At 39.2% G+C, this 15,892-nt stretch overlaps 1 protein-coding gene across 1 annotated transcript in view; it reads right to left on the minus strand.

The window, feature by feature from the left end:
* The window catches only part of grin2b (glutamate receptor, ionotropic, N-methyl D-aspartate 2B), a 273,173-nt gene that overhangs the window by 161,179 nt on the left and 96,102 nt on the right, over positions 1 to 15,892 (minus strand). The window contains exon 3 of the mRNA XM_018093211.2: positions 8,614 to 9,027. Coding sequence (XP_017948700.2) covers positions 8,614 to 9,009 — 396 coding nt within the window. The 5' untranslated portion in view covers positions 9,010 to 9,027. The remainder of the gene's footprint in view (positions 1 to 8,613; positions 9,028 to 15,892) is intronic.

The raw sequence follows: 15,892 nt of genomic DNA on the forward strand, positions 1-15,892 counted from the left end.
GTTCAAGGAGACTAAGAACATAAATACATATAATGTTCCTATACAGAAGTACATTACCCCTCCGTTTTCCAGTCTAGCCTAATTGTTTCTATCACCTCTCTTAAAGGAGAAGGAAAGGCTAATAAAGAGTTAATCTCAAGCTCTTAAGTCTCCCCATATTTCACCTGTTCAGATGATCAGAAGTCAAACAGGAAGAAAAAACGCTGAGCTGTGTAAAGAAAGATCCCATAAAGCCTCCCTCCTGCACAGACACCAAGACCATGTACATGCTCAGTTAGTTAGACTATGGGGCTGATTCATTAAAACACGAGTTTGAATCCCGAATGGAAAAAAATTTGGACTGGATACAATCATTTCTGAAGATCACAAATATCACGAAAATGTTTCCGAAAAAAATGTATTAGTCACGATAATATCGTATTGGCAATTCGATATTTTCGGACCAAACGATTGTAAACAGTGGCAGAACCTTTCCGAATTTTTCGCGCAAGCATATGAAAAAGTCATGCAAGTGTACAAAAAAGTCGCACGGGCGTACGAAAAAAAAATCTGCGAAAATATGCTCCGAGCGTTCGTGTTTTAATAAATCTTCCCCTATGAGTCAGCTTCCTGCTGATTGTTCCACATTCCTAAGGGGAGGGAGAGGGAGTTCTTAGCATTCTTAAAGCTGATGCCACACGAGGCGTAGGGCTGAAATTATCGGCTACATGTGCCTTCACCCGAGCGTATCTCATTCATTCGGGTGCAGGCACAAGTAGCAGGCGTAGGGCTGAATTTTCGGCAAGCGCTTTTCCGCTTGCCGAAAATTTCAGCCCTACACCTCGTGTGGCATTAGCCTGAGGGAGTGGGGAGCAGGAGAGAGCAGAGAACAGAAAGCTGCGTGTCTCTGGCACAGGAAAACAGACACAACTAATCTTTTGACAGGGAACTCAGAGCACCGTTTCTGTGAGTGCTTATGGCTGAATTTATATTGACCTTTCTGATAAAGCTTACCTAGTTTTTACCTTTCCTTCTCCTTCTGTATTCTTCCCCACTCTCTATTTTGTGTTACTTTAAAAGAGAAAGAGGGTAATCATTGGGGGGGTACCAAATGTTAGGAACCCCCAGCAATTGTACCCTGTACCCAGAGCCGGTGCTCCTGTTAGCAGAACACTGACCAGTCTGAGGTTCTTCTGTAGAAGCTGATCTGCAGCAGTTGTATTCCTCTTCTGTCTTCTCTCCTTCGGGCATGGGCAGTTGCATGTGCAGTAGAGTAAAAAGGACAGGTTTTTTTTGGCTTTTTAATCTACTGCGCATGTGCACAGAAGCCGGAAGAGGATCACTCCAGAGGAGCACCAGCCTGGGGTATCAGGTAAGTAATTACACTCACATTCGGCACCCACCCAGCGACTTACATAGTAACATAGTAACATAGTAACATAGTAAGTTGGGTTGAAAAAAGACATACGTCCATCAAGTTCAACCATAATGCCTATACCTAACCTGCCTAACTACAAGTTGATCCAGAGGAAGGCAAAAAACCCCATCTGAAGCCTCTCTAATTTGCCTCAGAGGGGAAAAAATTCCTTCCTGACTCCAAGATGGCAATCGGACCAGTCCCTGTATCAACTTGTACTAAGAGCTATCTCCCATAACCGTGTATTCCCTCACTTGCTAAGAATCCATCCAGCCCCTTCTTAAAGCTATATAATGTATCAGCCAGTACGACTGATTCGGGGAGGGAATTCCACAACTTCACAGCTCTCACTGTAAAAAATCCTTTCCGAATATTTAAATGGAACCTCCCTTCTTCTAAACGGAGTGGGTGCCCTCGTGTCCGTTGGAAGGACCTACTGGTAAATAAAACATTAGAGAGGTTATTATATGATCCCCTTATATATTTATACATAGTTATCATGTCACCTCTTAAGCGCCTCTTCTCCAGTGTAAACAGACCCAACTTGGCCAGTCTTTCTTCATAACCGAGACTTTCCATACCCTTTACCAGCTTAGTTGCCCTTCTCTGGACCCTCTCTAGCTCAATAATGTCCCGTTTGAGCACTGGAGACCAAAACTGAACAGCATATTCTAGATGGGGCCTTACCAGTGCTCTGTAAAGGGGAAGAATAACCCCCTCCTCCCGTGAATCTATACCCCTTTTAATACAGCTCAGAACCTTGTTTGCCCTTGCAGCTGCTGCCTGGCATTGCTTGCTACAGCCAAGTTTATTATCTACAAGGACTCCAAGATCCTTCTCCATTATGGATTTGCCTAGTGCAGTCCCATTAAGGTTATACGGGGCTTGCATATTTTTACATCCCAGGTGCATGACCTTACATTTATCCACATTAAATCTCATCTGCCACTTAGCTGCCCAGATTGCCAGTTGGTCAAGATCCTGCTGCAGGGATGTCACATCCTGGATAGAATTGACTGGTCTGCAGAGTTTTGTGTCATCTGCAAACACTGATACATTACTCATAATACCCTCCCCTAAGTCATTTATGAACAAATTAAACAAAAGTGGACCCAGTACAGAACCCTGAGGGACCCCACTGAGAACCTTACTCCAAGTAGAGAATGTGCCATTAACAACCACCCTCTGTACCCGATCCTGTAGCCAGTTTTCTATCCATGTGCAAACGACTTCACTAAGACCAATAGACCTTAGCTTAGAAAGCAGTCGTTTGTGGGGAACGGTATCAAATGCTTTGGCAAAATCCAAATAGATTATATCTACTGCATCCCCACTGTCCAGCTTCTTACTTACCTCATCATAAAAAGCAATTAAATTGGTCTGACATGACCTGTCCTTCATAAAGCCATGCTGATTACTGCTCATAATGCCATTCTCCACTACATAATTTTGAATGTGATCCCTTAACAAGCCTTCAAATAACTTGCCCACCACGGATGTCAAACTTACAGGCCTATAATTGCCAGGCTGAGATCTTATTCCCTTTTTAAATATGGGAGTGACATTCGCCTTCTTCCAATCACTAGGTACCATACCTGATGAAAGAGAGTCTGAGAATATCAGAAACAAGGGCCACTGCAATTCTGCCCCTAGCTCTCTCAGTACCCGAGGGTGTATTCCATCTGGCCCAGGTGCCTTGTTTACATTTATCGTGTGTAACCCTTTAAGCACCATATCCTGTGCCAACCACTGTGTAGTTGGAGCTGAGGCAACAGTGAAGCTATTGGGTGAGACTTGGCCCACTGGCTCCTCTACTGTATACACAGAAGAAAAGAACTGGTTAAGCACATCTGCCTTTTCTGTATCCGCTGTAACCATATTGTTATTATAACTCAATGGGGCCACACCCTCAACCTGCATCTTTTTACTATTAATATACTTTATTAATAGACTTTAAAGGAGAAGGAAAGGCTAAGTCACTTGGGGGTTCCAAAATGTTAGGCTTACCTTGTATCCTGGGCACCAGCCCGGGGTACCTGCAGCGAACCTTCCTCCTTCCGTTTTACTTCTGCCGGCAAAATCCCTGGGCCGGTGTATGCGCATTAGAGTGAAAAGCCGACTTTTTTGTTAAAGTTTGGCTTTTCACTCTACTGCACATGCGCAAGCGTGAATACGGAAATGGAAGCGCTCGCTGCTGGTACCCTGGGCTGGTGCAGTTCTCTCCAAACAGGGGCACCAGCTGCAAGAATGCTGGGAATGAATCTTTTTTTCTATCTCAGATTTCACCAAAACTGTTTTTATCACGTGTATAAAAGTAATACATGAAAAACAATTAAGCTCAGTTTTATATTATGAGATGAATAGATGAGAAAAGAAGTTGGGTTGAAAAAGACACAAGTATCAAGTTCAACGCCTCCAAACAAACCCTAGTGCATATACTGTATATATACACACCCACATACCAACCTTACATATACAAACTATATATACTAATATCTATACTAGCTGTAGATTTTTATATTACAATAGCCTTGGATATTATGCTTTAGCTTATTAGAAGTGCCCCTAATTTTCCAGATCTAGTTACCTTACTTTCTATATTTTTCACCAATATAGCAAACAAAAGCTTGTTAGGATTTATTTTTCTCAAAATTTGCACAATTTGGTGCAATCCCTGCTTGACTTTGACATCAGTTCTACAAGTTTTTACTAAATCTATGAATTGCTATAATTCTAGAATGTTTGTAGAGCATCCTAGAGAGTGCCCTTTGAGAGCCTTAAACTACGTCATAAAATCCAGGCTTGGCTTCTCTAATAACAAATACCTAAATAGCACATCTGCTGAGGTCAGCAGGAGCTACTGATTTTCAAAGGACAGATTTATTAAGGAGTCATTTACCATACCGGTATATTAGGTTACACGATATTTCTCTCCCACAGAACAGGATGATCAATATCCTAGCCACCACAGTGCTGCAGTCAAGGGAATAAAGGCATATTTGGAAAAGGATATAAAACTTGAAAGTAAACCGGTTTGATTTCATACCATCCATCTATTGTACTCATGCTGTGGTACAACACAGTATGAACATTTAGATACACAAGAGCTTCCATCCAGACTCCTGTGACCTGTGATGTCTTGGCTTTGAGCATGCTCAAATGGCTAGGTTAGGCCACTGCAGATACCCAAGAGTGTATGTGAAAGTTATCACAGTACCATAGACAGTCCCAGAACATGTCTATGGAACAAATGTCCATATAGGACAACACATAGAGAAAGATTGTACTTAGGATTAATTGGTACTTACCAAAGTAATAATTAAATTAACTCTACTATGACCTATGTTGGTTAAGTGGTTTTTTAACTAATTACTAATTGATCGATATATTGAGTATTTATGTCGAGTATTTTTAAATGGTAATTAAATAAAAGTTAAATTTTATAGGCAGAAACACAAAAATCTTTCTCTATGTGTTGTGAATTTAGGAATTCAGGTGGAAAACACCCTGTGTATGCCACAAAAAATTTTTGGGAGGTAACTCTGTGGATTAAGCACACGTCTTCTTTTTTCTTGTGTTTTGCGTATGTCCATATAGGAACCTGTGGGGGGGTACCTCTTTATTCCAGATCGCATGTGTAGTATGCAAACAAAACCACACATGCTTTGTTTTACCAAAGGAGGATTGCAGTCTTTTTCCTAGGGTGCCAACAAAAATATAGTACTGATTACTGGTCCATTTTATGTAAATATAAACTCATTTGGTTGCTTTGGGTTAGTAGACCTGAACCAAACGTTACAGAAAAAATTTAAAAGTTGTTGGAACCCTAATGGTCATTTATGAATGTGATTACAACCATGGCTATGTCTGTATGATTAATCATTAATGTAATGCTGTGGTTTTTGTAATACACCCTGTATATTTGGGCCTTTGAATTGTGTTTTCTGGAATAACCACAAACAATTCAGACTTTCTTACCCCACAACCCCACATTTTCTCCCTGCTTTTTTATCTAAATGCGTTTGGATTTTTATGTTTAATAACTCAATAACACATAAATATACTAAAAACATACTTTAAAGTGCCATTAACACTGGTCAGATTGATTCAGATTAGCTAAATCAGATAATAATGATATATGAGAAACTGACTGATCCTGTACCTGGGGTACTTCTGTATGAGCACCACAGAGCAATCATCTTGTTTTGCTTTTTCAAATGGCCTCAATTGCCCCAGGCTAACACATGCACACTCAGCAGGGTGGTGCTCTCACAGAAGTACCCTGGGCTGGTGCAGTTCTCTGCTAACAGGAGCACTGGTCTGGGGTATCAGATTATAAGATGGTGGTCACCAACCCTGCCATAAACTCCCCCAGTGCAGTGCCATTTTTTAAAAAGAAAAGCATGGGGTATGAGTTAAAGTAGCTGAAGTGTGCCCAACAAATTGGCTACCCCAGTGACCTTATCTTTCCTTGTCCTTTTATACACTGCGAGGGACCACCAGGATGGTGGAACTTGCTCGTACTGGTCCTTATAACCCACAGCTATGCTGTAGTGTATTATAGATGGAAACCATTTGACTTAACAAAAGTGTAATTTACTTTAATTTTGTTCAAATATAGAAATACAGTACCGTGCATCAAAATCTGCTTCTCAGTTCCCAGATGATGTTTTTCCTCAATAAAAAGGTTATGTAGAATTTGCATGGACAGAAATAACACATTTATGGTCAGATTTAGAGCAGGTGGGAGTACATTCTGTGTAATAAATTATACTATAGTTTTAGAAAATTTATCAGGGTCTTCCATACTTCAGTTGCTTTCTTGTCGTTTAAAATGAGGCTCCACCTGAGCTGCAGGGATTCCCTTTGCATTAGTATATATTGGTGCAGAGTTTTTTGGACTTTTTTGGGGTTTAAGACGCCTTTTTAGGTCCAGCATTAAGTTATGGTTTCCTCCAAACAGAACTAGAGAAAAATTCAATCTAAATCTCAAGCTAATTAACCTTCAGAATGGACTTCCAGAGATATCAAAAACACTAGGGCCCACTCAACCACTTCTCTGGTCCCCCCTGGGGAAGCCAGCCTAGTTTAGTTTATGAAGTTTATGAACTACTGTAAAAGTGCATGTTAATGTATTGGAGTATATTCTATAAGTATTCGTATATAGTTATTACTCTGCTGCCTGTATAGATCGGTTATTGCTCTCTTACATTTGTCAATTATATTTAAAATCAAAAGATAATAAAACATCATTCTGACTGTTATTTATTCAGCTGTAATCTAATACATGTTCTTTTATTACAGCTTACTTCCATTCTACTATGAAAAGGTCACCCTTTATGTGGTGCTAGGGTCAGGCAGCAATCTATGTACTGTAGATCCCCAAGCACAAAAGTATTGGTGTCAGAAAGCAATCTATTTTTATTGAAAGATATGAGTATGTGAGGTCATACAGAGATGGAAAAGGAAGATGGTGAAGAATCTGGACACCTACTGAGACAATTCCAGTAAACTGTGTACTCTTAAGTCCATTTTCACAAATAGTCCATGTTTTGCCGTATAATAACTGGGGTTTATTTATAGCACCAAACCAGCACAGATAATCAACTTTTACTCTATCATTCTTTCTACATGAGAATGCAGTACTGCACTGTCATTTTACATTGTGCATTACGATGTGAATCGTACAATATATTATACAATATTGTACTATTTATCTAATTTATAGCTATTTATCCAAGAGAATGTTGGGCTCATTTATGAGACAGGGCTATGGTGCAAAACAGGCACTTGGATAGCTGCTGGCATGCCCACTATTTTGCATTTTGCAAGGCACCATGGAGCCCTGAATTTACCTTGTGGTATTACGTACAGGGCTCATTCATGTCTGTTAGTAGTGACCTTCAACTGGATCATCTATGTAGCACAAGGTGCAAACCAATGATTGGACTAAGCAAGGGTCCAGACACCATTTTTTTAAGTGTTAGGTCCTGCCGCTAGATGGTGCTAGGGTGCAAAGACTTGCCAGCAAAACACAATGGAAAACACCATAGACCATTCATCACCTGGTGGCACATTTGGTATTTTTTCCTCTCTGGGACAACCAGTTAGAGGCATAATGCGAAAACATGGTAAAGGAACTGGGCTGCATTTGTATGTGTGTGTGTGTGCATATATATATGTATATATATATATATATATATATATATATATATATATATATATAAAACAGTCCACACGACAGCACCACACTCCAAAATCTGCTGCTCTGCAGCTGCCCCTGTGCACGGGATATCATATAAATATCAAAATAAAACAGCCAGCACCAAGGGTCTTTGTGTACATGCAATTATAATACACGAGAGATTTTTTGAAACACAAAGACTCTTGGTGCTGGCTGTTTTATTTTGATATATATATATATATAGCCTTTTTTTTAATATAAAACATCTTGTAAACACAACACAGGCCTGTCTTTAGTGCTAGATTACCTATTCACACAGTGAAAAAGTTGGAAATTTACCTATGTGAAGTGGTTCCTAATACTGCCTGAAATTAAGAGGTGCGAAAGCAGAGAGTCGTGAGCTACAAGCGAACCAATTGGATGCCATATAAACCCAAGGGGGTCTGTAAGTAGATTGGCAATCGGAAAGGGATATCACAACTGGGCACAAAAGGGTGATATAAGTAAAAGTCATCACTGGTGTTAAAAAGCACATGAGAGTGCACATTGTGAAGTAATAACAGTATTACACTATATATATTTTTTTTTTTCTTCTTTTCCTCATAAGACCTCATCGCTAAGTCTAAAGCAGAAGAGGGCACTTTGGAGTTATCTATTGAATTCTATTCACACAGTGCAACTCTTTTCTAACCTCATGCTCCCAAATGATTTCCTTTACTTACCCTTTTCATAAAACTGATGCTTCATGGTGCATCTTGTGCAAGTTCCATAATGCCATGCTCACATGTGCAAGGGAGCCCTACACTTTACACACTTCCTAAGCAGACATTAAATACAGCACATGCCCCACTATTTACATGTCATAGAGATGTAAGACATGAAAGGGGTTGCCATGTGACACCCACATCCAGCCCATGTGTCGAACCACCTAAATAATGGTAAATTAAACTATAAGGAATAATTTAAGACAGCATATTTGAAGATATGTAAATCCTTTTGATTTTTCTTTAGGAAAATGAGTAAGAATATTTACCTTATCAGCCATGATCATCGAAGATCCGCCATGAATACCCAGGATTGGAGTAAGCGTCTGTACAGAAATAAAGTCCAATATCTGAGCTATAGCCTCCTGATCGGTGTCATCACCAAACACGACCCCTTGAACCTTCTTGTCGGACATGAGGTCACAGATACGTGTAATTATACTTTTAGGGTCAGACTCATTCATGGTGACAAGCGCCACCCTTGGTGTCACAGGCAGGTGATGGAAGTCATCTTTTTCGTGTACATCTTTGATGGCAACCTCGTCTGTAGTGCCCACCAAAATGACAGCAATGTCCATGTTGGGATGTTTCTGGGCATAGCAACCCATATAAAAAAGTATAATCAAGCTGATTTTTAAGTAGCAGCAGGCTTCTGTGGGCCTCATCTTCAACTCTTACACTCCCTGGAAAAGAAGGAAATAAAACATGATGAGAGGACAGTATCTGAATTGAAACTAGCACAGCCAATTATCAATCATTAGTTTGCAATATGGGCCAAATGTGTATTTCTTGCAGCAACAACATAGTAGGAGCATTAGCCAGTGACACCATTCAGAGTGGAAATGAATTATGAAGATACTATACTGACAGCTAAACCCCCTTTTTAAATGCTGCCAACAAACCCATTTTGTGTTTTTGCTGCACAATGACTATTAATATAGAAAACAGTCATTTGACTGACACTGTACATGACAAATGCATTAGCACTCAAGCTACTGTTTCATATTCCTGTACTTTGTTATAAAAGAAACACACAAGTACTTGCTGTACCTGTGATATATAATTTAGCCTTGGACTGCGGTATTGCAGTTCCCTAACACACTACCATTCAAAACCTGCTTTGTTAACAAGCATCACCATCTACTGACTGCAAACACATTACAGACCCAATGCCAGTACTGCTACTTCTGAGCCGTTTGAGGTAAAAATTAAAATAATGCAAATTAGAGAAAATGGGCAAAGGAACAAGGCAAAGAGAACTATTATTAAATTCTTAATCCAAACTAATTACATTTCTTTCACAAGGCAACTGCAGCCAATCAGAAATAAAGGTGTTTAGAAAATATTTAAGTAGGGAAAGAGAAGGGACAAGATGTTCATTTCCCTCAGAATGATTTAATGAAAAGGGTACTTATGTGAAATAACAAACAGTAGTGAGGTTTTTTTTTTCTCCGCTGAACTCTGTATGGTCAAGAATCCTTAACCTTCTGCATATAGGTGCTCACTTAGGGGCACATTTACTAAGCAATTTTGAGGAAAAAGTCAATTTTTTTAACTTCTAGATATTTTCGAGATTTACGAATGGGTTTTGGCCAATAATTGATTTTTCTAATATTGTTTATAAAAAAATTTGAGTTTTTCTGAAATTCCCGTAATTTATGATTTATTAATGTTTGGTTAACTTTTTTGGGGAAAAAAATTGCCAGGTTTGATTTGTCGAGAACCATTAAGTCCTATGGAGGCTTAGAATAGTCAGTGACAGCCTGTCCTTGACACATTTTCAAGTGGAAGTTAATCATTGTTAATCATTGTTTTCTATTTTACCCAGTTTCAAGGAGAAGTTCATCCCATCATTGTTTCTATTTCACCCAGTTTCAAGGAGAAGTTCATCCCATCATTGTTTATATTTCACCCAGTTTCAAGGAGAAGTTCATCCCATCATTATTTCTATTTCACCCAGTTTCAAGGAGAAGTTCATCCCATCATTGTTTCTATTTCACCCAGTTTCAAGGAGAAGTTCATCCCATCATTGTTTCTATTTCACACAGTTTCAAAGGGAAGTTAATCTCATAATTGTTTTCTATTTCACACACTTTCAAGGGGAAGTTAATCTCATCATTGGTTATATTTCACACATTTTCAAGGGGAAACTAATCCTATCATTGTTTTCTATTTCACCCATTTTCAAGTGAAACTTAAACACATTATTGCTTTACAAGAATAAGCGACAATGCTCCTAAAATGGCTGATCGAGAAATTTCTGTTAGGGGAAAATAAACATGATTCATAAAAACAAACATCCATTTAAACTCAAATTTTTTGAGTTTTAATTATACTTTTGGCTCGAAAAATATGTGATTTTCAAACGTAAAGTCGAAATTTTTGTTCGACCGATAATAGCATAATTGTGACATTTTCTAATTACAACAATGATCGAGTTTAATTTGAATTTATACCATATCGACTTTATGCCACATGAAAAACACAAATTTTAGTAAATTAGCCACTAACCTTTTTATATTAAAAAGGTTAGTGGCTGAGCTTCAGGTTGCCCCAATATCTGTCATATGCTCATATGCTATCTTGAATTGGTTTATGCCCAATATGGGAGTTTCTGCTTTATAGAAAGATCTGGCTTCTTTCTACTTAGCGCTTTTCCACAATGAGGGAACCTCACAAGCTGATTCAGTAGTGGGGTATATATACTATACCAAAGTCCTCAGCGCTCTCAATGTGATGTAGTTTCCAATCCTGTGTGAACGGTATCGTGTGTTTGTCGTATTCTTCCTGCAGCTCCACTTCAGATAACCCCTTTGACTGGGTCCCAAAAAACAAATTCAACAATGCATACAGCCGGAGCGCATATGTAGAGAAAAAAAAATATATACAATAGTGCAACAGAGTTTGTCTAAAGAAAGTCCTTCACCATATAAAAGATAAAGAGAAATTAGTGCTTGTTTGACTTACACACACACCTAAGTGCAGTAATGTGAACTGCTTACCAGATGGCAATGTGGATGTAGCAGACAGATATAATGTATCCAGTAGTGGCAACTGACTAGATAGAAGAATGTGGCAATCTTGTTGTAGTTCGCAATTGTATCCTCATGTAGAGTAGATCATATGAATCTAATTGCAGAGCGTGGCTGTATCCTCAGTGAGGCACAAAAGAGAAACAGCAACTGGTGCAATATTATTTATTATAAAAGCTCAAATAAAAGAATAAAACTTACAAATTGCGAAGTGACACAAGCTCTTAAAGTAGCCCAACGCGTTTCGTGTACTTGACGGTACACTTCCTCAGGAGCGGGGATCAAATGGTTATCACCCCCAAATGAATAACCTTATATAGTGCTGATGAGACGGTATCTGTGCCTCGTGTACTGACTCTGTCTGATATTAATGACGTCATCAACTCTTGGGCGTCATCAAATGTCAGACTAACTGAATCCTATGTACTATAGGAAGGTGAGTGATACTAATAGTAAAATGTAAAATAATTAACTAGGGAGAAAAAGTTAATAAAGGTGGGTATTGATAAATGTTAATGTTGATAAAATGCCAAATGGCTATAAAAATTGTGCCCAGGTGTCTACCTGCCCGAGATCCCTAAAATATTGCGTGTTGTCTTAATTACCATTGAGCAAGCGAAATGAAGCAATCAGGCATATTATCATAAGAACGGTTAAAAACCCAAACGGAGTGAACTACATGGAGCCCTTATACCAACCCGATTGTCTATTGGGAGCAACGGGGCAAGGAGCTGCATGGAAATGAAGCCCTGATTGGCAAGCTGATAAAAATATATCGGAGGTATAAAAATTATATAGCAACGCGCTATATAAGGAACACAGTGCGCGTCCGTGCCTCGAGCTGGTGTGTAGCGGAAACCAAACCAAGACCTATGGCAGGAACTACATATTAACGCTAAATTTATAATAACTATAAACACGCGCTATATGAGGAACACAGTGCGCGTCCTAACCGCGTACAGATCCATCAAATCTATGGGTACCTCTCAATGATGACCCAGCAAGTGTGTAGTTATTAAGAATGGGGTATTAATATGGGAAATTTGTAAAATAAAATTAAAATGTGGTCCATCGACCCGAAATAAAGGAAAAACCCGTAAAACAACTAAAATGTGATACCTACACATAGAGACACGGTACCGAACCGTCAGTAGTCGAGGACTACTGTAAGGAGATAACTTAGATTACTGTGGTACGAGTGCTTAAATTACTACGAAGTCGGATGTTAAAAACATTATATGATGGGAGTGCTTAAGTTATTGTGTGAAGACTGTAGTAATAGAACTTAAAAGGCAGCTAGGTCTAAGTCAATGTTGAGACCCGTCGGCTGTAGCGTGTTCAACTTAAAAATCCAAAAGGTCTCCCGTTGTCTCAACCTAGTAAATCTGTCCCCCCCTCTGATCTTGTGAGATATCTGTTCTAAACACATAAAGACTAAACCAGAAGGGTCACTGTTGTGTGCTAACTTAAAGTGTCTTGACACACTGTGGTCCATTTTGCCTTTTCTTATATTTCGAACATGTTCCATGATTCTAGTTCCTACACTTCTTATAGTCCGACCCACATACCGTTTGCTACACGGACAAATGAGTAAATAAATTATAAAGATGGACCTGCAATTAATAAACTCCCTGGGGACCGGTATATCTCCATTGATCTGTTTTTTGGGAATAACAAATCCGCAGGCTCCACAACGCTTATTGCCACATTTGTAGGTCCCGTTCAGACCCAACATGTTCCTGCTATGTTTAATGACCTCACGATCCCAAACCTTGGACGGGGCTATTATATTACTGAGAGTTTTGGATTTACGGAAGGAGACTTTGGGAATTTGTCTACAGCTCTCACCCAGAACGGGGTCAGCTGATAGTACATTCCAATGTTTGTGTATAATTTTACGGATGCGATGTGCTGCCGTATTATATTTAGTGTAAAAATTAAATTTTACATCCATGGAGGTGTTGTCACTCACCACAGGAATCTCTTTTGATTTTTTCTTAAGTAAAAGGTTTCTATCCTTATTTAAGGCCTGGACTTCAGCCTCCTTTAACCAAACAGATTTATACCCTTTATTAAGAAACCTCTCTTCTAGAGTGGCACATTCACTCATAAAGTCGGTATATCTTGAGCAATTACGTCTCGCCCGCATATATTGACCCTTAGGGATGTTTCTAATCCATTGCATATGGTGGTTACTGGTGGCATGTAGTAGGCCATTGCGATCCGTGGGCTTACGGAAGAGTTTGGTCTCTATATTATTGTTTGCAATAAAGAGGGTTAAGTCCAAAAAATCTACACTGGTGGCACTCGTGTCTGCAGTGAATTTTAAATTGAACGTATTAAGATTCATATGGGTAATAAACTCCTTCATTATATCCTCCGGACCATCCCAAATGAAGAGTAAATCATCGATGTACCTAGTATATAGTACGATGTGCTTGCATCTATAACAAGCACATCGTACTATATACTAGGTACATCGATGATATACCGGTCCCCAGGGAGTTTATTAATTGCAGGTCCATCTTTATAATTTATTTACTCATTTGTCCGTGTAGCAAACGGTATGTGGGTCGGACTATAAGAAGTGTAGGAACTAGAATCATGGAACATGTTCGAAATATAAGAAAAGGCAAAATGGACCACAGTGTGTCAAGACACTTTAAGTTAGCACACAACAGTGACCCTTCTGGTTTAGTCTTTATGTGTTTAGAACAGATATCTCACAAGATCAGAGGGGGGGACAGATTTACTAGGTTGAGACAACGGGAGACCTTTTGGATTTTTAAGTTGAACACGCTACAGCCGACGGGTCTCAACATTGACTTAGACCTAGCTGCCTTTTAAGTTCTATTACTACAGTCTTCACACAATAACTTAAGCACTCCCATCATATAATGTTTTTAACATCCGACTTCGTAGTAATTTAAGCACTCGTACCACAGTAATCTAAGTTATCTCCTTACAGTAGTCCTCGACTACTGACGGTTCGGTACCGTGTCTCTATGTGTAGGTATCACATTTTAGTTGTTTTACGGGTTTTTCCTTTATTTCGGGTCGATGGACCACATTTTAATTTTATTTTACAAATTTCCCATATTAATACCCCATTCTTAATAACTACACACTTGCTGGGTCATCATTGAGAGGTACCCATAGATTTGATGTGTCAACATACCACTATATTATGAGTAGAAATTTGTCAACATATTACTACTGCTATTAGGTTTAGTCTGCTCATATTAATACATCTGTACGCGGTTAGGACGCGCACTGTGTTCCTCATATAGCGCGTGTTTATAGTTATTATAAATTTAGCGTTAATATGTAGTTCCTGCCATAGGTCTTGGTTTGGTTTCCGCTACACACCAGCTCGAGGCACGGACGCGCACTGTGTTCCTTATATAGCGCGTTGCTATATAATTTTTATACCTCCGATATATTTTTATCAGCTTGCCAATCAGGGCTTCATTTCCATGCAGCTCCTTGCCCCGTTGCTCCCAATAGACAATCGGGTTGGTATAAGGGCTCCATGTAGTTCACTCCGTTTGGGTTTTTAACCGTTCTTATGATAATATGCCTGATTGCTTCATTTCGCTTGCTCAATGGTAATTAAGACAACACGCAATATTTTAGGGATCTCGGGCAGGTAGACACCTGGGCACAATTTTTATAGCCATTTGGCATTTTATCAACATTAACATTTATCAATACCCACCTTTATTAACTTTTTCTCCCTAGTTAATTATTTTACATTTTACTATTAGTATCGCTCACCTTCCTATAGTACATAGGATTCAGTTAGTCTGACATTTGATGACGCCCAAGAGTTGATGACGTCATTAATATCAGACAGAGTCGGTACACGAGGCACAGATACCGTCTCATCAGCACTATATAAGGTTATTCATTTGGGGGTGATAACCATTTGATCCCCGCTCCTGAGGAAGTGTACCGTCAAGTACACGAAACGCGTTGGGCTACTTTAAGAGCTTGTGTCACTTCGCAATTTGTAAGTTTTATTCTTTTATTTGAGCTTTTATAATAAATAATATTGCACCAGTTGCTGTTTCTCTTTTGTGCCTCACTGAGGATACAGCCACGCTCTGCAATTAGATTCATATGATCTACTCTACATGAGGATACAATTGCGAACTACAACAAGATTGCCACATTCTTCTATCTAGTCAGTTGCCACTACTGGATACATTATATCTGTCTGCTACATCCACATTGCCATCTGGTAAGCAGTTCACATTACTGCACTTAGGTGTGTGTGTAAATCAAACAAGCACTAATTTCTCTTTATCTTTTATATGGTGAAGGACTTTCTTTAGACAAACTCTGTTGCACTATTGTATATATTTTTTTTCTCTACATATGCGCTCCGGCTGTATGCATTGTTGAACCTCACAAGCTGTTGGCTAGACAGGCAGGATTAGCCCAATGCCCTGACTGCTGGTCAGTTCTTCTGTTTTTGTAATGAGGGTGTACATGAGTCCAACATGTGGGCATA

The sequence above is a fragment of the Xenopus tropicalis genome, chromosome 4 (genome assembly GCF_000004195.4).
Source record: "Xenopus tropicalis strain Nigerian chromosome 4, UCB_Xtro_10.0, whole genome shotgun sequence".
Lineage (NCBI taxonomy): Eukaryota > Metazoa > Chordata > Amphibia > Anura > Pipidae > Xenopus > Xenopus tropicalis.